General features: G+C 52.3%; 1 protein-coding gene across 4 annotated transcripts in view; it reads right to left on the reverse strand.

Moving 5' to 3' along the window:
- NPAS1 (neuronal PAS domain protein 1) overlaps positions 1 to 25365 on the reverse strand; it is a 97298-nt gene that overhangs the window by 32175 nt on the left and 39758 nt on the right. For all 4 annotated transcript variants that reach the window (XM_074937021.1, XM_074937018.1, XM_074937019.1 and 1 more), the window contains one exon: positions 16496 to 16569. In XM_074937021.1, coding sequence (XP_074793122.1) covers positions 16496 to 16569 — 74 coding nt within the window. The remainder of the gene's footprint in view (positions 1 to 16495; positions 16570 to 25365) is intronic.

Here is a 25365-nt window from a genome sequence, read left to right on the forward strand (position 1 = left end):
CCCCCCCGGAGGGAAGGGGTTGGCACCCCGTAGATTAAGAAGACCCACATAGCTAGAGTGCACAATACTCTGATGAGCACAGTGTGAGCGCATGATTCCCAGCCGGGCCACCAGGGGGCACTGGACAGCCCAGACAGGCTTGCCTGGCTGTATTTCATGCAGTTGTACAGTTGGCTTCAAACTTGGGTGATTTTCGGTGGCAGATTTCTTTACCTCCCACCCGCAACCCCAAGCTGCGGCTGGCCTTGATTTCCTGGTCTAGTGAACTGAGCACAGGATTGGGAGCCAGGACTCCTGGGTTCTCTTGCCAGCTCTGGGAAGGGAGTTGGGGGCTGGTGGGTTAGAGAAGGGCGGGATAGGAGTTAGGTCTCCTGGTTTTTATTCCCAGCTGTTGGGAGGGGAGTGGGGTCTAATGGCTGAGGGGGTGGGGGGGTGGGCTGGGAGTCAGGACTCCTGGGTTCTATTTCAGGCTCAGGGAGTGGAATGGGGTCTTGTGATTACAGCAGGGGGGGCTAGGAGTTAGGTCTCCTGGGTCCTGGTCCCAGCTGTTGAGAAGGCTGCTGTCGCGAGCATTTAGAGCAGGATAGGCTGGGAGTCAGGACGCTTGGGGTCAATTCCAAACCCTGCCACTGCCCTTGCATGGGACCTTGAGGTGAGTCACTCCACCACCTTGCAAGCAGGGATAAGGACACTGGCCCTGCCTCTTTGCAAAGCTCTTCCAGAGCCAGAGCTGCAAAGCCCTAGGAGGAGCCAGACTCAGCACTGCTTGGAGGGCCCCGCAGACCGACCAGAGGGTGGCGGGGACGCAAGGCGAGCTCCGGTCTCTGATATAGGCAGTGCGTGCGTGTGGATCCAAGGAACAGGAACAATTGTTCTGAATGCCGCCTGAATACATTTGTGCAGCACAATCCCCCCACCCACCCTGTTATGGAGAGACATGATAATAATGGGAGATGAATGCCACTGACAGTCACGTTAACATTCAGCCGCGTTAATTACCACTGCCAGACAAAATTGCTTTTTTATCAAGTGGTTGCGATGAGCCACTCGCAGGTCAACAGTAATTAAACACTTGACATCCTTTTGTGGGGGGAATGGGGTGGCTTTCATGTGATGGGGAATTGATGTGTGTGTGTGGGGGGGGGGGGGGGAACGACCCCCCCCCCAACAGATTATTCTTATGTCAAGTTTATTACAGGTGAGGGAGGGGAAGGAGTTAAACATGAAAACTACCAGCCCCTCCTGACACTGACAAGGTGATGGACTAGAATCCAGCCTGTTCTGGGATGGCCCAGAGAGAGTTCCGTGCCTGGCTCCAGGAGGGGAATGGGTTAGCGCAGGGGGACTAGAAATCAGTCTCCTACTATAAGGTGAGTGCACAACTGATTGGAAAACTGAGAATAATTATCAATGGTTCACAATCAAGCTGGAAGGGCAAATCGAGTGGGGTCCCGTAAGGATCTGTCCTGGGTCTGGTTCTAGTTAATATCTTCATCAGTGATTTGGATAACAGCATAGAAAGTACACTTAAGAACATAAGAACGGCTGTACTGGGTCAGAACAATGGCCCATCTAGCCCAGTCTCCTGTCTTCCGACAGCAACCAATGCCAGATGCCCCAGAGGGAATGAACAGACCAGGGAATCATCAAGTGATCCATCCCCTGTCGCCCATTCCCAGCTTCTGGCAAACAGAGGCCAGGGACACTTATAAAGTTTGCGGACGATACCAAGCTGGGAGGGGTTGCGAGCGCTTTGGAGGGCTGGATTAGAATTCAAAATGATCAACTGGAGAAATGGACTGAAATAAAGAGGCTGAATTTCAATAAGAACAAATGCAAAGTACGCCACATAGAAAGGATCTGGGAGTTAGAGTGGATCACAAACGAAATATGAGTCAACGGTGTAACACCGTTGCAAAGAAAAAAGAATCTCATTCTGGGCTGTATTAGCAGGCGTGTTGTAAGCAAGACACGAGAAGTGATTCTTCCCCTCTACTCCGCACTGATAAGTCCTCCGCTGGTGTCTTGTGTCCAGTTCTGGGCACCACACTTTGGGAAAGATGTGGACCAATCGGAGAAAGTCCAGAGAGAGCAACAAAAATGACTAAAGGCCTAGAAAACATGAGCTATGAGGGAAGATTGAAAAAATTGAGTTTGTTGGAGAAGAGAAGACTGAGAGGGGACACGATAACAGTTTTCAAGTACATAAAAGGTTGTTACAAGGAGGAGGGAGAAAAATTGTTCTTAACCTCTGAGGACAGGACAAGAAGCGATGGGCTTAAATTGTGGCCAGGGAGATTTAGGTTGGACATTAGGAAAAACTTCCTAACTGTCAAGCTAGTTAAGCTCGGGAACAAATCACCCAAAGGTATTGTGGAATCTCCACCATTGGAGGCTTTTAAGAACAGGTGAGACAAACCCCTGTCGGGGATGGTCTAGATAATACTTAGTCCTGCCTCAGTGCAGGGGACTGGACAATTGAGGTCCCTTCCAGTCCTACATTTCTAATGCTTTCTGTGACTTCTGGGGTCTATGGCCCGCTCTGGGAGGGGAGGTCAGTCTAGTGATTAGAGCAGGGGAGGAGGTGGGGCTGGGAGTCAGGACTCCTCGAGAGAGGAAGGCAGTAGTGACCAGTCGACACGGCCGCATATGTCGGATGTTCTGGGAGTCAGCCCAAGGAGCCACTGCAACTGGGATTCCCTGGTGGCCCTGGGGAGAGAGATCCGTGCCTGCCGAGGTTGGTTCCCTGTCTCTTCCACAGGTGAGGGGGCACAGAGTGGTGGGGGCCGGGCTGTTCCTTACTTTGTTAGCCTGTGAGCGTGGCTTCCCCATGGGCAGCCCTCAGGTAGAGGGGGAGGAGGGTTGGAAGAGGGGAAATTGGCAGGTAGGGAAGGAGTATGGAAGGGAAAGGAGAAGAACCTACCCAGTGCCCCCTTTCCCAGTCCAGCAGAGCCCGTCTCTCTCGAGCCAGCTCTGGGATGGAGACCCTGCACTGCAGAGAGAGATGGGTCTGAGCTGGAGTGGATTTGGGGCACCTCAGGCTTTGTTCAAGGGGGGTGGGGTGGGGGGAGAGATTCGCAGAGTCTGCCTCCGGCTCCAGATTTTCTAAAACTTCGCCATCTGGAGGTTGCACTTGGCCCCGGCTACGCGTGATCTCTGGGCCGCAGCAGGGTTCTCAGTTTGGTTGGTTGGTCTAATTGGGCCACCTCACAGAGGCGAGGCTGTTTTGGGGGGCTGTGGAATCTCTAAGCTTCCATTTAAAAGACTTGTTAAGTCTCTAGGTCTTACGCAGAGAAAACCTTGAGCATCATGAACCGAGGTTGCCACGTCTGCTGCCAACGGGCTCTGAGAGAAAGGCAAACTGACCTCCTGTAACTCCATGGCATGTTAACTCTGAAACCTAGCAATGGCATGTCACGTCTCAATGTTAACTCTTTAATTGCTGCTCAAAGCCGGATGCGCTATTCCAGAGCTGGGAAGGGAACCCAGGCATCCTGACTGCCCGCGCCGCTGCTCTAACCCATGCCCCTCCCAGAGCTGGGCACAGAACCCTCTCTGGGCCATCCCAGAACAGATTGTGGATTCTATTCCATTGTGTTTAAAACCTTTTCAGTGTTGGGAGGGGATAGTAACTTTCACATTTAACTCCTTCTCCTCCCTCACCGGGACAATCTACTGTAAATGGCACCTGAATTTGTCGTCTTGAGTGGGCGGGGCTTGCTTTGGGGGTGTGGCTTGTGAGAATGACTCACTCCCCTCCCAGTTTGACCCCACACTGCCTAAACATCTGGGCAGGGATCTCTTTATTCCTCACAGTGGCATGCTCCCCCATTACAAATACCCTGGGAGCGCTATGGGCTGATGGCTACAGCACTGGGCTGAGATGGGGGGAGCTGGGTACTATTCTTGGTGCTGCCACTGGCCCACTGGGAGGGCTTGTCTTTTCCCCGCTCTGTGCCTCAGTTTCCCCAACTGTAAATGGGGCTACTGCCCTGCTTTGTAAAGCTTTGAGATCCACCGATTAAAAAACACTATATAAGAGCTATAAATTATATTTCCGCCCAGCTCTGGGGATAGAACCCAAGAGTCCTGACTCCCGGCCCTCCTGCTCTAACCACTAGACACCACTCCCCTCCTCCATGAGCTGGGATCTATTTCATGGAGGAAGTATAGCTCCTATATAACTACTGTATATGGCATTATAATGAATTCTTACTGAATGCCCTTTGAAAGCTAATGGCTTAAATCAGACACTCCCCACCTGGGGTCATGCACCCCAGGGTGTGGGTGGGGTGGAGGTCACAAGCAGGTTTCCAGGGGTCACACCCATCCCCTCCCTTTCTGAATGGGGAGACGCAAGGGGCTCCTGAATATCCTGGTGGGGAAGATCCCGGTACGATTTCCCCACTGTAACACTGGACGGGACAACCCTTAGGAGCAGATTGGGAACCACGGGGTTAAATTAAAGGAGGTGGGGGTGGGGGCAGAGGGAGGAATTATTACAACTGATGAACCAGGCAGCATCAGGCTATTCCACTGCAGGTCACCCTGAGATCTGGGGTCGCCCCCCCAGCAGCCCCCTTCCCCCCCCAGCCTCAGACAAGTCCACCTGATTCCCTGCAAAGCAGCTGCCAAGCTAAACCCACCCCTTTCCTTACAGCCCCCTCGCCCTCCCCAGCCCATAATGCAATTACTTGGAATGAAGCTGCATTAGTCCCGGGGTGAGCGCTGGGTACCAGGAAGGCAGCAGGTGCCCGGGACGTGGCGGGGGCTGCTGGGGAGCAAATGCAGTTTGCAGGGGCCTGGCCGAGCCGCGCAATCACATTACATCCCTGCCCCTCAGCACGGCGCCGGCTCACAAGCCGGTAACTCAATAACGCGGCTGCTCACCTCGGCACTGGGTGCACAACACCTGTCCCGAGCCCCTGGCGGACCTCCCTGATTCGGGGGGGACGGGGAACGCAGGCACCAGGGGCTGAGCTGATCAACAGAAGCGGCTTTTGCTCTCTCTGCTCCATGTGGCTATTGGGGGGAGGCTGGGAGTCAGGACTCCTGGGTTCTATTCCCAGCTCTGGGAGAGGAGTGGGGCTTAGGGGGTGAGCAGGAGTCAGGATTCCTGGTTCTATTCCCAGCTTGGGGAGGGGGAGCGGGGGGGGAGGTCAGGACTCCTGGGTTCTATTCACACCTCTGGGAGGGGGAGGTGTGCAGGACTCTGGGGTTCTATTCCCAGCTCTGGGACAGGGGTGGGTCAGGACTCCGGGGTTCTATTCCCAGCTCAGGGAGGGGAGTGGTGGGGGGTGTCAGGATTCTGGGGTTCTATTCCCAGCTCTGGGAGGGGACCAGGGCCTAATGGTTGGCAGGGTGGTTGGGTGGGAGTCAGGACTCCTGGGTTCTATTCTCAGCTTTGCCACTGATGTGCTGAGGAAAAATAACTTCATACCTTTGCCCCGGTGAGGGGCTGCACGAGTTAATGAGACAGCTTCCCCTTGAGCCGTCCCTTCCTTTGCCAACCCAGAGAGGAACTGAAGCTGAGCAATATGGCAGGAAAGATGGTCCCAAAAGAGGAATTGCCACAGGCATGGGCCGGAGCCCCGCTAGGGCCATGAGCAGCATGCTAGAGAGCCAATCTCAAGGGAGGAGACCAGGGGAGCAGGGCTAGACGCAGGCTGCGAGAACAGCTGAGCACTCGCTAGACACACGCTGGGGGCGGGTGGAAACCCCAGGGAGGGAGATGAGCTAGTGAAGCTAACGGACAACGTTGGCCCAAGAAGAAACGACCAGGAATCTGTTGCGGCTGGAGATTAGGAGAAAGTTTCTAACCGTCAGAGAAGGGAGAGTCTGGAACGGCCTCCCAACAGGAGCAGCGGGGGCCAAACAACCAAAGATGATCTGACGAGGGAGGACTGGATCCATGACCCTATGTCCATCCTATGCGTCGTCTCCCAAACACCCCTGTGGCTGCCGAAAGGTGCTGTGATTATTTCTACTTCAAACAGGATGATTTTCGAGGGGGAGATTCACAGGCTGGAGGGTCCCACGGGGAAGGAACCGGCTCCATCTCTATGCCAGAAACACGGGACTCGCCCGGTTTGGATCAGAGTCAAGACCCATCAAGCCCGGTATCCCGTCTTGGACAGCACCCGGCACCAGATGCTGCAGAGGAAGGTGTAAGAAGCCTGCCGGGGACAGATGTGGGATAAACTTTCCCCACACCCTGAAGCGTAACCCTAACTGCTTCCCAATGCCAGTGGGCACACTGGGATCAGGCAGTGAGGTCAGCTGGGCCGACCAAATTCAGAGTACCCCTGCTCACGTATGTCATGATCTGTATCTACAGGGGTTGTGTAAGGTATCCCTGGAAAACCAGGGACACACTGACCATTAATATTCCTGCACGGGGTATGTATGGGAAACACCCAAAGCCCTATACAAATGTGAAGGAAATATTCGGCTAAAATATGTTTGGCCCAGACAAGCCTGGGGAGTGGGGAACGAGGAAAGGCCCACACCTCCATCCAGGTGCCATCACAGCTCAGGGGCCATGCATGGGCATATCGGAGGCTGCAGGGACAGATCGCTTTGCATTGCAGAAAGCATCAGCGGGGGAAAAAAAAGCCTGGAACCTTCCCCATGAGAGCCATGGCACCTTTCCCCATGGCTGGGACCCTGGTCTGGGAGAAGTCTCTGGACTATAAAAGAGAGGGGCAAAGAACCCCTAGGTAAGACTTGGTGGAGACCCTAGGCACCTTGCTGTAGGAGGTGTGGTAAGAATCTTACCTCGAACCACCCCAGACCCATAGGGTTAGAAGGGACTGTAAGGGTCATCTAGTCCAGTGGCTCTCAACCTTTCCAGCCTACTGTCCCCCTTTCAGGAGTCTGATTTGTCTGGCGTATCCCCAAGTTTCACCTCCCTTAAAAACGACTTGCTGACAAAATCAGACCTAAAAAGGCAAAAGTGTCTCAGCCACACTGTTACTGACAAATGGCCGACTTCCTCATTTTTTCCATCTAATTATGAAATGAATCGATTGGAATATTAATATTGTACTTACATTTCAGTGGATAGTCTACGGAGCGGTATAAACGAGTCATCGTCTCTATGGAATTTTAGCTTGTACTGACTGCTAGCGCTTTTTATGTAGCCTGTTTGTAAAACAAGGCAAATCTCTCGGAGTTGATGTACCCCCTGGAAGACCCCAGTAGTACGTGGGCCCCTAGTTGAGAACCACTGAGCAAGTCTAACCCCCTGCCAAGACGCAGGATTTGTTGCATCTACCAACAAAGCCCTTTCAAGTCACTTTTATTTGCTTTTGAGCCTGTTTCCGACGGTATCCCTTATACCTGAACTCACTTAAAACCTCTCTCTTTTCCATTACAGAAACTTGGCTGTTTATTCTAATTTATTATCTGATTTATTCTAAAATCAACCTTTTACTTTGAATCAACCCCGTGCTGGATTTGGGGTTGGGAAGTCAGGACTGGGGTGGTGTGCTGGGGTCACCAAGGCTGGTGGAGCCCAGGCTGTGGCCGGGGGGTGACAAGCAGGCTGCTGGAGCCAGGGCTGCCCAACCCTCAGCCCAGGGTTGCAGTCAAGCTGGGAGCTAGAGCAGCTGAATGTCCCAAGGCACTCGGGGCGACTGGACCGGCAGTGACATCTTCTCGCTGGTCTGGGTTGGACCCCAAAACGTGACAGGCTGAGGCTCGGGTGATCTAGGATCTAGTCCCGGCTCAGCCGCTAGCCTGCTGGCAAGTCACTTCCCCTCTCTGTGCCCCAGTTTCCCCATCATAAAATGGAGATCAGAATACTGATGGCCTTTCCTAAAACGCTTTGCAATCCACGAGTGAGAACAACTAGGGCTGTCTTCTTGTTAATCTCCTTTCCACCATTTCCGTTAGCACGACCGAGTCTAACCCTTGCGACAGCAGGGTCAGAGCGGCCCTTGTGGCACCCCTGACTTGATGGATCTTACACCAGGAATGGAGCGTCCTTGCTCTTTTTTATCCCTTCCTTTCTGCTGCCTGGGGCCCTCATCAGAAGCCGTTGGTGGGGAGCTAAGGAACCCGCCTGAGTCCGAATTAACCAGACAGGTGGTGGGGGTGTTCTTCATTTTGCTCTTAAATTCTCAGTCCAAATGGGCTTTGAGTGTCCATTGGCCTGAGCGGGAATGAGAGCAAACTGCAGGCCTGGGACCAGGGCAGAGCATCCTCCGGCAGGAAAGGTTCCCATCCCCCACCCCATCCGATTGCTCCGGAGCTCAGGGGAGAAATTCTCCATCGTTCTCAAGGGTGGTTTCGGGAGGGGGGGGCTTTTGAAAGATGCAGACCCATGGCGTATTGACTCTCCTCTGCAGTTCGTGTTCTCTTTAGCTCGCTCGGTGGGTCCGAGTGGGGCAGCCGACACCCCGGCAATCGAACCAGAACTGGGTCCCTGAACTAAAGCAGAAGCTGCTATAACTTGAGCTAGAATCAGGAACACCTCACTGGGGTCTGCAACAGACTCAGGCCCTCTGCAGATGGCAGCGGGATACTGACTAGTGTGGAAGAGAGATGGAATTGGAGCCGGTGGGTTAGATGAGCACAGATGCGGCCGGAGGGTTGTGCACGGATTGAGCCTTTAAGGCTTCGTCTTGGCTAGGAAACCTGGCTGCATTCAGATCAGGCTGAGAAAGCACAGACCACAGCAGCCCAATGTAAACTCAGCTGCTTGTCCTAGGCAAGACAAAGCCACCCGTGCCCCGATGCATGATCAGTCGAGGCCTGATTCCCCACTGAGCTACGCCTCACGCGGTCATTTGCGCCCGGGCTAAATGTTACCAGCTCAGAATGGGGTGAGGTTCACGGGGGCTGTGCGACGCGCAGCGTGAGGGAGGATCAGCCCTTCCGTGCAAACACGCTCGTGTCAACGTGGCTCAGTCCCCAGGCGCTGGCTTTAAGTGGGAAGGAAGCAGGACTGGGGGGATAAATCCCAGCAGGAGTGCGGGTGGGTTTCCTTCAGAGATCGGACGATCACGCTCGTTTCTTCCTGGGAAATCTGCATGCTAAGAACCTGCGAGGGCCTGTCCAAATCAATAAGGCACCTGCAGAGCAGAGATGGCAGCCTCCTTCTCAGAGTCAGCCCCGGGGTCAGAGGCTGTCGAGCCGCAACCGGTCTCTTCGTGACAGCTGGAGATCAAATCCAGAGGCTCAATGGCATCGCCTGGGTGACAGGCAGTAATTGCTGGAGGGGAGCGGCTCAGGAGCCTCTGCAGGCTATGGATAAATGCCAGGGGAGCCTTTCATTTAGCCTGCATCGGATTGGCGGCTAACAGGGTGGGTTGCTAGGGTTGTGTCAGGCCAGCACTGCAATGCAGCTACCTCTAGGGTGAGGCACAGCGGCAGTGTATACAGGGATCGATCAGTCAGTGCCGAAATGCAGCCACCTCTGGGGTGGAACCCAGCCGCTGTTTAACTGCTGCACAGCAGTGACACACAGCAGGATACGGACTAGGGATGGGAATGATCCACATCGATGGAGGGATTTCCTCTTTCACCAGGAAGATGGGATCTGGAGCGAGCTGATCAAACCCGTGGCCAGGAAGGGACGCCCTCTCCAATTTCAAAGCTCGGCCCCAAATTTCATTGCTGCCTTTTGCACCATTTTCAGGATCAGCCCCATTTTAGTGCCCCCCTCCGCCCCCCGTGAAATGCCCCACAATGGCCTGTGGATGTATGTGTGTCTGGGGGGGGGGGGGGGGAAGGGTGAGAAAACCTGGATTTGTGCTGGAAATGGCCCTCCTTGATGATCACTTTAGATAAGCTGTTACCAGCAGGAGAGTGGGGTGGGAGGAGGTATTGTTTCATGGTCTCTGTGTATATAATGTCTTCTGCAGTTTCCACAGTATGCATCCGATGAAGTGAGCTGTAGCTCACGAAAGCTCATGCTCAAATAAACTGGTTAGTCTCTAAGGTGCCACAAGTACTCCTTTTCTTTTTTCTTTTTAAGAATTGGGATGTGCAGGATCAGATTCCTTAAAGGGCCCCACCCACTCGGGGATGTCTCCAGCAGCTGGCTGTGGCATGCCAGCCGTATGGCCTGTCCTGGAGCTTGGCAAAGAATGGATATTTTGGTTCACGGGCAAGTCTGAAAACTGGGAGGTTGCGGGAGGCGGGGGAGAATCATTCTGGATGGGACTGAAAACTAAATTTTCAAAAACTTTCAGCAACTAGAAAAGTCGGGGGGGTGGGAGGAGGGGAATGGTTTTGGGGTCAAATGAAACTTTTCAATAAAAGTAACTGGCTGTAAAACTTTCCTGCCCATGTTTGTGGAGATGGACCAGCTGCTTTAGAAAGCAGGTAGGCAAGGAGCTCAGGGCATCTCCAGTTTCAGCTTATAATCCTTTGCCAGCGAGAACAATACCCAAGGCAGACTGCACATAGCTGGGGCCAGGAAGGGACACCCTGCCTGATCTGAAGTTCGGCCCAGATTTCCATGCTGCCTGTCGGGGTGTTTTCAGGATTATCTCCATTTTAATTCCCTCCCACCCCGGCCTGAGTCCCTGAAATGCCAGGTCTCTGTTTTCTTTTCCTTCCCTCTCTACCTATCGTATCTATCAACTTTGACCACTCTTAAACGTTTTCAGGTGGCTTGGAAGGCAATTTTGAATAAAAAGTCATTTCAAAGCAAAAAAAATCAAACCATTTTGGTTTTTTTTTACATGTCGAAATGAAGCATTTCCATTTTTTCTGATTTCTTTTTACGTTTTTTGTTTTATTTTTTTTTTTAAGTTTTGCAGCCAAAACAATTTGCTGAAACAACCCAAATGCGCAAAATTTTGGTTCTGGGGTCACCTAGACTGCATTTTTTGCTGGAAAAAAGTTTCGGGTGAAATTTTTCACCCAACTGTGGTAAGCTCTGGACCATGGAGTTTTCTTCATTATCTAGAGAGATGGATTTATTTATTTTTAATTAAATGGACGCTTAGACTGCAGCACACAATTCTGCAGCCACAAAATGCAAATGAGCCTGCCTACAAGATCAGAATCTAAGGCGTCCCACAGCATCCCAGGGCCCCAGTCTCTTATATGTAGGGCCCGACCAAATCCGCCATCCATCGGGGTCAATTTCACGGTCATAGGATTTAAAAAAATAGTAAATTTCATGATTTCAGCTATTTAAATCTGAAATTTCACGGTGTTGTAATTGTAGGGATCCTGACCCAAAGGGAGTTGCGGGGGGGGGGGGGGAGTCACAAGGTTATTTTAGGGGGGTCACGGTATGGCCACCATTACTTCTGCTCTGCCGTCAGAGCTGGGAAACTGGAGAGCAACGGCTGCTGGCCGGGAGCCCAGCTCTGAAGGCAGAGTTACTTCTGGGCTGCTGCTGATGGCAAGGGTGGCCTGGGATGGTGTTGCCACCCTTACTTCTGCGCTGCTGTTTGCGGGGCGCTGCCTTCAGAACTGGGCTCCCGGCCAGCAGCCACCGCGCTCCAGTTGCCCAGCTCTGACGGCAGAGCAGAAGTAAGGGTGGCCATACCGTGACCCCCCTAAAATAACCTTGTGACCGCCCCTGCAACTCCCTGGGTCAGGACCCCCAATTTGAGAAACACTGGTCTCCCCCGTGAAATCTGATCTTTACCCTATACTCTACAGATTTCACGGGAGGAGACCAAATTTCACAGTCTGACCCGCGTTTTTCATGGCCATGAATTTGGCAGGGCCCTACTTACGTGCATAGCTGCTTCCTTCTCCGTAACAGGTAATACTTAGTTGTGGCTCTTCAGAAATTTGAAAAACAGCATCAGCCCCGTAACTAGGCTTGGCAGAATTGGATTCTTCTTTTTCTGTAATTTTGATGGGTCGTATCGATGTTTATTTTGAAGCATGTTTTCGGATATTTATCGATTTAAAGGCTCACGGTTGTGCAAAATTACGGGTTTGAAGCCTCTCTTTCAAGATTTTTATCCATTTAAACTTTCACAGTCCCAGGAAATTGTGGCGACAGACAACGGGGGTGGGGGGTCAGACAATAATTATTGAATGACAGTAGAGGCTGAGATTCAAAAGTTAAAGCTTTAGAACGGTTAAAACACAAACTGTCCACGTCACGTGTCAAAATAGACAAAGTTAATACCCTTAACTCCAGCTCTCATGAGTTCTCAAGCAGTATTTTCCTTACACCGCCTATCTGTACATTCCAGTTGTCATCGACGGAAATGACGTTTCCTCGCTTTGGTTTGTGTGCCTGCACGCACGCGCGCTGTGAAATGAATGGTTCCCGACATTTACTGATAAAAGTCAAATCCTTCCAAGCTTAACCTTAACTAAGCAGGTTTTTTTCCCTTCAGATCATGTGTATCAGGGCAAGGCCTGCGAGGAGACGTTGTGCTGGATGTGGGATGGTGCTTTGAGGGGTGAGCGATCAGGGTGCTTGGATATTTCAGGGATGGCAGATCTCGAGAGTAAGGTTCTCAGAAGATCTTGTGCTTAAGAGATTAGGACTCAAGAGACACTGGGTTTCTACCCTGGCTCTGGCTGACCTTGGGTACATCGCTTAATCACTCTGTGCCTCAGTTTCCCTCTCGGTAAACTGGAGGTAATGATCCTCTCTTTGTTTATTTGGACTGTGAGCTCATTGATTCCAAGGGCAGATGGGAAGACTGTGATTGTCTAGACTAGCTGCCTTTATAGCCTGGGCCAGAGAACTGCCCCGAAATCATTCCAGAGCAGCTCTGTTAGAAAAACATCCCATCCTGATTTACGAATAGTCAGCGATGGAGAGTCCACCACGACCCTGGGTAAGTTTTTCCAGTGGTTAATGACTCTCACCGTTAAAAATGTACGCCTTATTTCCAGTCTGAATTTGTCTAGCTTCAGCATCCAGCCACTGATCATGTTAGACCTGCCTCTGCTAGGCTGATGAGCCCATTATTCAATATTTGTTCCCCACGTAGGTACTGATAGACTGGGATCAAGTCACCCCTTAACCTTCTCTTTGTTAAGCGAAATAGATCGAGCTCCTTGCGTCTCTCACTATAAGGGATCTTTTCTAATCCTTTAATCGTTCTCATGGCTCTTCTCTGCACACTCTCCAATCTATCAGTGTCCTTCTTGAATTGTGGGCCCCAGAGCTGGACACAGGATCCCAGCAGTGGTAGCACCAGTGCCAAATACGGAGGGAAAAGCACCTCTCTGCTCCTGCTTGAGATTTCCCTGCTTCTGCATGAGCCCTTTTGGCCACAGTGCTGCATTGGGAGCTCATGTTCAGCTGATTATCCATCATCCCCCCCGCCCCTCAAAAAAACCCCTTTTTCAGAGTCACTGCCGGTGCTACCGTAATGGCAATATTCCGCGTTATTCTGGGGTCTGAGGCGGGTTTGCTGCGTGACGCCTCCTGCCTGCACCCAGTGAAAGTTTGATGGTGGCTGCCTCAGAAATTCTACTTCACCGTTCCTGCCTTTTCCATCTTTGGGGGCTTGGGAATCCCTTGCCCCAGCAGGACAGCGCCCCTGCGTTGCCAGGCCTCTCCGGGGACTCACTGGCGTCAATGCAACTAAAACTGGGGGCGAGGGTGGCAGCAACGTGCTGGGGGCTGCACAGACCCACAAGATCTTGCCGTAGACACAGGGATAGGAAAGAGCATAGCCAAGGTCACATGGACCAGGATCAGCACGCAGGTCTGCGGGCTCACAGTCTGGTGTCCTGTTCTCCAGACTAAGCTGCGTCTCCTCTTTATGCACTTGTATGTGTTAGTGGTGACCTCCCAGCTCCTCCGGACATTCAGAGCAATCTGCTGACTAATGCAAATACTCAGGAAGCTCACCTTCACCCCAGGGGCAATATAATTCCTGCTGGCCTGGGCAGGGGGAGAATCCCCAGTGCCCAAAGGTGGCAGCAAAATGCCCTAACTGCTAGGCCCATGGATGGCTGTGACGGCATCTCTAACATTTGTATCTGACTGTGAACTCCCCCAAACTCCTTGGCTCGGGTGGTTTGTACAGGACCATTTAGGGTGGTTTGTAGATCCCCCCCCCAGTTTGATTCGGGCACAGCTCTCATTTGAACACATAAAACCAAATTAAAACTGCTCCCACTCTCTAGCCCCCATGGCCATGTCATGCAACAGACACTTCGATTGGGATCCTGTCGATGGGACGAAAGGTGCAGACAGCCAGGGATTGCTCACCCAGCACTGAGATGCAGCCACCTCTGGGGTGGGGCACCGCAAGAGGGATTGCTCACCCAGTGTCAAAATGCAGCCACCTCTGGCGTAGGGCACGCAGCTGTTTATACAGTGATTGTTCACCCAGCACTGAGATGCAGCCGCCTCTGGGGTGGGGCACCGCAAGAGGGATTGCTCACCCAGTGCCGAAATGCAGCTGCCTCTGGGATGGGATTCAGGGGCTGTTTATACAGGGATTGCTCACGCTGTGCTGAAATGCAGCCACCTCTGGGGTGGGGCTCAGGGGCTGTTTATACAGGGATTGCTCACGCAGTGCTGAAATGCAGCCACCTCTGGGGTGGGGCTCAGGGGCTGTTTATACAGGGATTGCTCACCCGGCACTGAAAGGCAGCCGCTTCTGGAGTGGAACATAGCTGTTGGTAGACAGCTGCCCAGTAAAATGATGCAGCAGTTTTAGGGGAGAAAGTATCCTGCTTCTGTTTGAAACAGCGGGAGTATTTAAGGAGGAAAAGTGCCATTACCCGGGACGGGATCAATATCCCAAATCCCACGGAAAGTGCCACGGGGATCTCTGACAACACTACAAGCAGCCAGGCCTTCAGTTTTGCATCTTCTGGACATCTCCAGCAGCACAGCACCCCCTCGCACCACATGGCGTCATCGCTAACTCAGAGGGGAAGAGCGCCTCCTACCCCACTCCCTGCAGCACAGCGCCCCCTAGTGGGCCAGTGCGAACTGAGAATGGGAGAGCAAGACTCCTACAGAGCCCCCCCCAACCCACTCCCTGCAGTACAGCACCCCCTATGGCCCCATTAGTGTCAGCCCTGCCTCTGATGGAAAAGCACCATCTCCCCGTTCGCAGTACCTTGGGGTTGTCTGACTTGTCACCAACCCAAGTACTGGGCCAGCCTGATCCTGCACACCTTGGGAGTTCAAAGCCGACACCGGGCAAGGGGGGCTGACACGTTAAAGGCATGGGCCATTCCCTTTGGATTTGGAGGGGGCCACAGCGCAGGCTGGGCTTGATTCCACACTGGTGCACGGAGAGAGCTAAAGGCCACCCGATGGGAATGCCGGGGGGAGGGATAGCTCAGTGGTTTGGGCATTGGCCTGCTAAACCCAGGGTTGTGAGTTCAATCCTTGAGGGGGTCATTTAGGGATCTGGGGCAAAAATTGGGGATTGGTCCTGCTTTGAGCAGGGGGTTGGACTAGATGACCTCCTGAGGTCCCTTCCAAACCTGATATTCTATGATTCATGACACAAAGCAGGCCACGCAGAATGGGGCCCCCCCGGGGAGCAAAGCGACGGGGAATCAGGACCCAACAGAGCGATCCCAGGAAATTGCTTTGCCAGGGCTCCAGGCACCCCTCTGCCCCGTGTCCGTCACTGGCCTGGGTGGGTGGCGGAGGGGAAGGGGAGGGGGCTGGTTAAAATATTACCTTATGCTACTTCTGACAATTAGGCAGCAGCCAGGAGGCCGCCGTCATGAGAGCTCTCCAGCGATAATTAGCCTGATCCATCGGGCTCAGCCACGCTTGCCCTGAAATGTCAGGGCGCCGAGCTGCAAGGGAAGGGGCTGGGCAGCCGCAGGGCAGCACCGGGAGCAGAGACCGTGAACCCGCCGCCTCCCCCCTGCCTCCTCTGGGTGACCTGTAGAGCCTACCACCAAAACGGGCCACACTTCCCTAGGCCTGGGGTGGGCAGGGGAGACAGAGAGGCCAGGCTGGCCCAATCCAGTGAATGGAAAGCGTCCCATTGGCTTCAATGGGCATCGGTTCAGGCCCATAGCCTGGGGAAATTGGGAGCAACTGGACCAGGTTCTGTGTTACATCCAGTGCCCATGGGGGCGGATCGGGGGTGTGGCCAGGGTGCACTGTGCTGTGGCTGTTCTCTGCCCCCCCAGAGCCCACAGGGGGCAGATCGGGGGCATGGCTGGAGCACACTGAGCTGTGGCTATTCTCTGCCCCCCAGGGCCCATACGGGGACCGGGTCTCTCACCAGCCAAGGGGGAGAGGGAACTGGGAGGGGAGAGAATGGGGGGGGATGCGCACTCTGCTTTTAACAGAAGAGGGGCCCTGTTCCCCCCCCCGATGCTTTAACCCCTTCTGGCGAGACAGGGAGTTTTCCCTGATGTTCAGCCTTTGATGAGCTCCTAGACCCCCCACCCCAACTATGCACCACCCCAACCGCCATGGGGTTTGCCCCCCTTTCTGATAGACACACACCATTGTCCCATCCCCCCCCCCAGCATTCCCCATTAGCCAGGCAATGCTCAGTTCATCTCTCTCCCCAGGTTGGGCTCTGCATCCCCTTTAACCAGGGAAGCCGGGACTCACCTGCAAAATGTGTCCTCCCAGATGCTGTTCAAAGAGCTTGGTCAGCAGAGCTGCCATGTTCCTTCTGCCAGGACCTGCAGAGAGGAATGCAAGCGGTCAGAGCCAGCCCCCAGCTGTATGGCGCCTTCTCCCCCTAGCCCGTGGGTGCAGGCCGCAGGGGGTACTCTGGCATTATGGGTGTGATCGTGAGGGACTGGGCCACACTGGTTCCATGCCTGATGGAACCAGTAGCCTCCAGCTCCCTCCTCTTGGCTGAGTCACTCTCTCCACCCCACCCCGTGCCTCAGTTTCCCAGTAAAATGGGGATGGTAGAGAATACGTCCCTTACTCCCCAGGAGCGCAGGGACTTTGTGAGTCAGTGACAGAACTTTGCCTGTCTTTAGCAGCTGCAATCAGAGGAGCTCAAAGCATTTTGTAAACGTGACTGATTTAGGCCTCAGACACATGCATTGTCCACGCCGTGAACGTCAATCTCCCACAGGCAGAGTTAATGCGAGTTATAACTCAAGTGCCATCCACACACAAGACCCTGGTCACTCAAGGGCAGTGCTGCTTTTAAAGCTGGCTGCCCTGCCGGGGGAGGGTGGGGGGGGGCAGAAGTGACATCTCCCCTTAGCCCAGCGCACCAGCTGCTAACACGACCCCTCTGTGCTGTATTTTTTTGGCCAGGTGGCTGCTCTCACCTGAGCTAGGCTCAAGTCTGTAGATAACTCGAGTTAACTCTGCAGCAAAGTGTTACTGGGTCAGCTCCAACACAGTTACTCCTGATTTACACCTAGATCAGGGCGAAGGGAATCAGCTCCCTTGACTCCAATGGAGTTACTTCTGATTTACAAAGGGGTGGGCAAGAAGCGAGGGATTGTATCTACCAGGGATCAGAGAAAAAAGTTTCCCTGAAGTCCAGTGAAATGTATAAGGCAGTGTCTGTTTCCTAGAGGTTTGGGGGGCGGGGGGATCTTATAGAGCCAGGGTCTCATCCTGCATCTTAAACCACACACACACACACACACACACACACACACGGCTTGGTGAAGGAGGATTTGCACATCACACAAGCCAGAGAGACCTCACTGCACTGGGGAGAGGGAGAGAATTTGCCATTGTCCTTTGAACATTCCAGGCGGATGGCAGTGGAATACTTATCAGCTCTGCATTCACAGCTCCCCCAAAAGCCTGAAAGGTTCACAGGACCTGAGCTTAACCTTTCTTTCAGGCTTTTCTCATTGCTACACAGAGCCCTGGCTCACAGCAGCTGAAGGCAAAGATCCCTGGCTCCTGGGGTCCACGGAGGAGCTGGAAGGGGTGGGGGGGCAGGAACAGAACTGTTCAAGGCAACACGGAGCGAGGCAGCTGCGGGTGCAGGGAAGGTGGCCGTCTCCAGGTTGAAGGCACTGGTTCCCCATGGGTTTGCCCCAAGAGCTGGCCGAAATTTTTTTTTGCCAGAACTGTTTTCCATCAGAAAACACAGTTTTGTTGAATCCGAAAAGGGTCGATTTTGATGAAATTTTTACTGGGAAAAAAACGTTAAAATAAATCAGTTCAACTTTCTTGCTTTGATTCATTTGGTTTCGACTTCTATGGCCCGTGGAAATCTTCATTTTGTTATATTGATACATGATATTTAATATAATATTTTATAGAGTATCCTCACATTTATAAAATAACGCTTCGAGGTTGTGAAAAGGAAACGTTCGCAGGCTTCCAAGAATGAATTCTTTGGGAATTTTCAGTCCACGTGACATTCTCAAAATTTCAACGCTTCGTTCCAATTCAGGACGAAAATGAGTTTCCCAGTGTCAGATTTCCCCACAGGAGGCAAATTCCATTTTCTGATCAGCTCCCTGCTTCACTACCTTTCTCAGCTATCTCCCCACATGGGACAAACATGTCTCTTGACCCCGTTATGCCCCGCTGATGGACTGGACCTTTTCATGAAAAAAACCCCCAATTTTTTTCAATGAAACTGGAACCAAAACATTAAGAGTAAAATTGGTTGTGTGTTGACTTTCCCGTTTATATATTTTCTTTCTTTTCTTTTTTCCTTTCCTCCATCTCCCCTCAGCCCTCCACTCTCTTTCTCTCTGGGGCATGCACACTCTCTTTCCTTCTTTCTCCTTCTAAATTGGCTGAAATCAAACTCAGGAGTAGCTGGGCAGGAGTCTCTGGCCTGGGTTATTCAGGAGGTCAGACTAGATAATGGTCACAGTGGCCTTTTCTGGTCTTAAAAATCTGTGCATTTATAGGGGGCGGAAATCACTAAATTTTTAAAAGCTAATCAAAATTGAGTCTGTTCTGAACTGTCTGAAAAGAAAAGAGTTTTGACATTTCAAGAGGAATTGGCTTTCTTTTTTCAACCTGCTCTATTCCCTGCCCTCCCCGGCTCTGTCCCATAAGCCATGTGGTGTGAGTACAAGAACCTTCTCCTCTGCTGCTCCAACTTTCATGTATCCTTCTGCCTCATTGTCTGCCCGCTTTGTCCAAACCTGGAAGCATCACCTCCATCCTCACCCCCAAACCCCTTTCTCATACACTTTCATTTCCCCATTGTCCTCTGTTACCGTAAAACTCTCGCTAATACGAGGATCTTTCCTCTCCTCAAAGAATTAAGCACAGAACGACAGTGCTGCTTTATAAAACACAAGGGAACAGCTGTGAGACGCTGAAGCAAGTCACTCCCCCGCCTTGTGCCTCAGTTTCCCCATCTGTAATAATAATTCCCCTACTTCCTACAGGGATCAGGAAGGTAGTTCCGGTTTGTAAATTGCTTTGAGATCCTCCACAGGTGCCAGATAAATGCAAAATGATCACTTAATAGTAACACTTTCCTCTCCTACGTGGATGCTTGATCTGAAAGCACTTTACAAAGGTGGTCAATATCAGAGCTGGGTGAATAACAGATTTTTTGATTCATTGGCGATTCCGAAAAGTCTAAAAAAAATGGTTTTGGGTTGGACCAAAACCAAAACTTCTAGACACATCTGGCAAATGGAAAAGTTGAAAAAAAAACCCTCCTCTTTGGGGTCAAATCAGAGATTTGGTTCTGACAAAATCAAAATGTCTTGTTTTGATTTGACTATTTTTTAGTTTAAAAAAATCAAATCAAATCAAAGGAAACTTTGAAATATGAAGTTTTTGCAAACTGGGGGGAAAAAAATCACAGTGAAATGAACCCGTTTGAGTCTTTTGGAGTTTTTTGTTTTTCCTAAATCAACAATTTATCGAAATCAGAACGAAGTCACAGAACATTTTGGTGTCGCTGAATCGGCATTTTTGGGCCATGAACTTTTCACCTGAAAAACGTCACCCAGCTGTCGTCTGTATTGTTCTCCTCATTTTACAGCAGGGAAAAGTGAGACATAGAGTGAGGAAATAACTCACCCTAGGTCACCCAGCAGCCCCTGACAGAGCTGGGAATAGTACCTAACTCTCCCACATCAGCGCTCTATCTGCTCCTCCACACTGCCTCCCTATGCCATTGCAAAACCAATTCTGCAGGGTACCCAGCAGTCCAGATTAAATAGTGTGACGGTTTATTATATGTATTGTGGTAGTGCCTAGGAGCCCATCATGGGCTTGGACAGGGTGACCAGACAGCAAGGGTAAAAAATCGGGACGGGGGCGGGGGGCAATAGGTGCCTATATAAGAAAAAGCCCCCAAAATCGGGACTGTCCCTATAAAATCAGGATGTCTGGTCACCCTAGGCCTGGACCTCATTGTGCCAGCCACGGTACATATTTTTTGCTATTAGGTGTATTATGGTACCACCTAGGAGCCCCAGGACTCCATTATGCTGGCCTTCATGGACCAGGACCTATGCTCAGGGCTGTACATTTCTATTGTTATTAGGTGTGTTACGGTAGAACCTAGGAACCTGTCAATGACCAGGACCTTATTGTGCTAGCAGCTGTACATTTTTATGATATTAGGAGTATTACAGTAGTGCCTGGGAACCTGTTACTGACCAGTACCCCATTGCGCCAGGTGCTGTACATTTTCATTGCTATTAGATGTATTATGGTAGCATCCCCAGTTATGGAGGAGGACCCCACTGGGCCAGGCATTGTACATTTTTATTGCTATTAGAAGTATTACGGTAGCACCGAGGAGCCCCAGTCCTGGACCAGGCCCCTAATGCGCTAGGCGCTGTACAGACACAGAACAAAAAGCCAGGCCCTGCCCCAAGGAGCTGACAGTCAAAATAAGGTGCCTAACGTCTAGCCATGAGAGTTTGCAAGTGATACTTGTCCAGAGCCAAGTCTCACCTTGCGCAGACACCGGCCATGGGCAGTCAGCAAGGGACTGACAGTGAGTTTAAAAAGGACTGGGGCCCAGGAAAATCAGCCCCATGGATCTCAAGGCCCAAATGGGCATGGCTGGAGGCAGGCTGAAAGGCTCTTCTCCCCACACCTTGTTAGCCCTCAAGGGGCGAGGCGTGTGGAGGGTTCCATAAAACTTGCAGTGCACTAAACTGGGATTCAGAAAACCTGGCTTCTGTTCATAGAGTTCAAGGCCAGAAGGGACCAAGAGCTCTCCTAGTGTGTGTGACCACCGGTACATCGCAGGCCGCCAACCCCTCCCAGCAGCCACACGCTAACCCCAACAACCGAAAATCCACCACAGCCCACAGGAGACGAGACTGTTGCATGTTACAGGCGGAGAACAGGAGGGACCGAGGGCCCCCTGCCATGGCATGGAAATGGTTAACTGAGATCTACCCAGGTAATCGGGGGAAGAGACCTGCACCCCATACTGCAGAGGAAGGCGCAAAACCCCTCAGGGTCCCTGCCAATCTGACCTGGCGGGTGGATTCCTTCCCGACCCCACACATGGTGATCAGTTCAACCCGGAGCACATGAGCAAGAAACAGCCAGCCAAGCACTCGAGAGAGAGAAAACGCTCGGTGCCACCACAGAGCCCTGGCCCACCCCGTCCAGTACTCCATCTCCAGCCATGGCCATCTCCAATGCTTCAGTGGAAGGCAATAAAAAGAAAGTCTCCCAGAATGCATTGCAAGGGGGAAAACCCTTCCTGACCCCTGCATGCAGCCAGCTGGAGCCCTGAAGCATGCGCTTTAGGAACATAAGAGATAAACTAGAAGTGAGCCCTGACCCCTACAATCACAAGAGCCCCACCATACCGTCCCACTCAGAAATTTGTCCAGCTCCCTTAAAACTAATTAAATTGCTTGCCCCAAAACTCCTGTTGGGAGGCTGTACTGGTGTAGCATCCCAGTCAAACTATAGCCGCAAAGGACTCCTAGTGTGAATGCAGTTTACACCAGCAACACTGAGCTTTTACTGGTAAAACTTATTCCATCCCCCTAGAGTTAGACAAGCTGTACTAGACCCCACTCCCCTCCCAGAGCCATGACAAGAACCCAAGAGTTCCAACTTCCAGCCCCTCCTGCCGCTCTATCCACTAAACACCACTCCCCTCCCGGAGCTGGGAATAGAACCCAGGCGTCCGGACTCCCAGCCCCCCTGCTCTATACCAGTCAAAGCTCAGCTTTGCCAGCACACTAGGGGCTTCTGCCAGCCCAGCTATGATGCTCAGAAATCTCTTCTCATCAGACCCCCTGGCCAACCCAGCCACATTGCAGTGTAGTGTAGACATGGCCTTATCCTGCTCTAGCTATTCTCCGCCCGTACAGAAACAGCCACGCCGATACAGCCACCCCAAAGGAGGACTAAACCCGTAACCGTTTAAGCAACACAACTTTCTCCTACCGAAACGCCCACCCTAAGACAGTGGCAGACGTGGGGATGGAACCCAGGCACCCGGAGCGCTAACCACTAGCCCAGACCATCTCAGGAAGCAGCTGATCTCCTTTATTAACTGCGCAGTCATTTACACGCATGCAAAATGCTCCCGTTTCGAAGCAGACATGGAATTAACCTCTAGGACCAGCACTTAACAGATGCCCTGCAGGGCTGGGGGAGAGAAGGGGGTGGGGGCAGAGAGAGTAAGTCTTTTCTTCCCAGGACCCTACTTTGGAGGAGAAATATTATTTTACAAAGAATTAAACAAAAAAATATATAATAATAATAAAATAGCTGCGGCACCATGCAGCAGCTAAGATGGCATTTATAATCGCTCCCTCTGTTATCTGTATGAATTTACTTGTAACTAACAAACACAGAGCTCCCTTGACAGACACGCCGAACAATGCAAACTCCACTAATTGCCGCAATTTTCTCTGTCATTTTCTTTAATTCCTTCATTTCGCCTCTCTTGAAATAACCCCGCAGGTCAGACCGAATGCTCCTATAATTAAAAGCATTTAATGTAGGAATTAGAAAGCTGCTAGGCTGGGAGGGGGGGAAGGAGGGGGAGACATATATATATGAAAAATACCTTCTTCATTTTTTAATACTTTGAAAGTTGCCAACTCTTAAAGTAACAAAGCACCTAATAACAACCCCTGCTGTTCGTCTCAGATTCAACGGCTCCTTGGTCTGTTAGGACAGGTTCAGAGGGAGGAAAGGGGAGCCAAAGTCTTATATTATGTTTGTAGCATCCATTTCCGTTCAGCAGAAACTTTAAGTTGCAGAGGAGAGTGCTAGGTAGTGGTTAGAGCAGGGCCTCTGGGTCACTGATCTCAGGGTATCCGGACTCCTGGGTTCTATGCTGTGGCTCTGGGAGGATGGTGGTTAGAGCAAGGAGACTGGGAGTCAGGACTCCTGGGTTCTATTCCTGGTGCTAGGATGGAGCTGGGAGTTCATGCTGGGTTTTGTCCTATGGCTCTGGGAGGGAAGTGGGGTCTAGAGGTTAGAGCCGGGGGGTGCAGTCAGAACTCCTTAGGACTTATTCTGTGGTTCTGGGAGCATAGGGGGTCTAAGGACAGGAGAGGGGACTGGGAGTCAAGACTCCTGGGTTCTATCCCTGGGGTGGAGATGGGAGACAGGATTCCTGGGTTCAGTCCTCCGGCTCTCAGAGAGAGTGTGGTACAGTGGGTGGCTGGGAGTCAGGATTCCCAAGTTCTGTGTGCAGCTCTGTCCCTGACTTGCTCTGTGACCTTTGCCAAGTCACGGCTTCATGCCTCAGTTTCCCCTGGGGCAACAGGGGCTGCGAGAATGAGAGAATGTTTGCAACGCATCTTTAGAAGCTGCCTCATAATAACAAGCCCTTCTGTGGCAGCCTCCTGCCAGGAGAGAGCTCCCTGCTTTGCCAGTCAGACAGATTATTACAGTGGTCCCTTTGGCCTTGGACACTCTGACAGCATTAAGGAACTAAGCGTCTCCTGAATGGAGAAATAACCTGCCCCAGCCCCAGGAGATGCTGCAAGACATCAGCCTGGCAGGAATGCCTCCATGTGATCACATCAGCCAGCAGGTCCTCCCTTATTATGTGTATTACGGTAGCACCTAGAGGCCCAAACTTCATAGACAGACAGTCTCTGCCCCAAAGAGTGTACATTATAGTCTAAAAGCCATAAAAGACAAAGGGGCGGACAACTGAGGCACAACGAGGGGAAGTGACTTGCCCAGTTGGCACAGCTGGGAACAGAACCCAGGTCTGGTGGCTTTTAGGCTAGGCCAGGCCCCTCACCACTAGCCCACACTGCCTCTCGCTTGGCAGGGTAGCCCCTCTTTCTCTATCCAGGTGCCTGTATATGCTCCCTGCCCCTCTAATATCTGCACACTGCCCAGTCATTAACGAGCCCTTCATCACAGCCCCCCGGAAGCAACGGCAGGGGCATAAGCCCTGTCATACCAAGGGGGAAACTGAGGCAGAGAGCGCTCACGGGACAGATGTTTGGAAGCACTTGGCATGCTGGGTGCAGAGCCCTGTTGATAGTCTGGCCCTGATGGCAGGCACTGGGCACCTGAGAAAATCTTGGTGACGTGACGGGCCCAAGGTCACAGAGGGAGTCTGTAGCAGAGACAAGAACTGAACCCCAGTGCTGGCCCAGCGCCTTAAATACTAGCCCATCCTTCCTTCCCAAACCCCCGCTGCCTCATTCTCTTCACCCACTTCCTTTCCTGTCCCTTCCCAGCCCACACTGCTCTCACCACTCAGTCATACTCCCCTCCCACAGCTGGGAGGAGAACCCAGGAGTCCTGACTCCCAGGCCTCTAGTCACCAACCAACACTCCCCTCTAACCTGCCCGGGGCGATTTTCCCACAGGTGTGTCATTGGCAGTTCCAAGGTGCAGGGCAGGACGGCAGGTGAGCGAGAGGCCAGTTCCTGCCCTGACACAGAAACACGGCCCGTGGGTTGCCCCAAACAGCCCGGTGCCTGCCAGGACCTAGGGGGCCTGTCTGTCACTGGATCACGGAGTGCTGGCAACTACCCCTCCTATTGAGCATCAGAGTAGAGACGCCAGCAGGAGGAAGCGATGGGTGGCCTGGAAGACACAGCCAACATAGCAGCAGGGCGAGCTCCCCCCACACGCTTCCAGGTCTGATGGGGCCATTCCCATTCCATGGCTCACCCAGCCCATGGCCTCCGGGCTGGTGGTTTCTGGAGGTAGCGGACCCCAGGTAGGAGGAGTTCAGCCAGCAGCTGTTTGCATCAGAACATCCTGGCTGACGTTCACCCGCCAGGCTCCAGCCCCAGGGCCCCGTGTTGCCAAGTGCCAGCCCTTTAATTCTGGGCAGCGCCTATACCAGACCCTGCAGCCCTCTCTCCTCCCGAGCAGGAGGGTGTCACTGCTTTAGCCCAGTTGCCACCCCACTGATTTAGCCATGGCCTCGATTTCTAGCCACCATTAGGGAATGATCCTTCACTGCCGCCCAAGCCCCTAGTGCGATCCCTTGCACCGGCATGCAAATTTAGTGTGAAATGCATGAGGCCTGGGGTCAGAGCCTCACACTGCTGAAACACAAAGGGAGGAGGGGATCGGTGCAGTCGCCTTGCACGACCGCT

Source organism: Natator depressus, chromosome 23 (assembly GCF_965152275.1).
Source record: "Natator depressus isolate rNatDep1 chromosome 23, rNatDep2.hap1, whole genome shotgun sequence".
Lineage (NCBI taxonomy): Eukaryota > Metazoa > Chordata > Testudines > Cheloniidae > Natator > Natator depressus.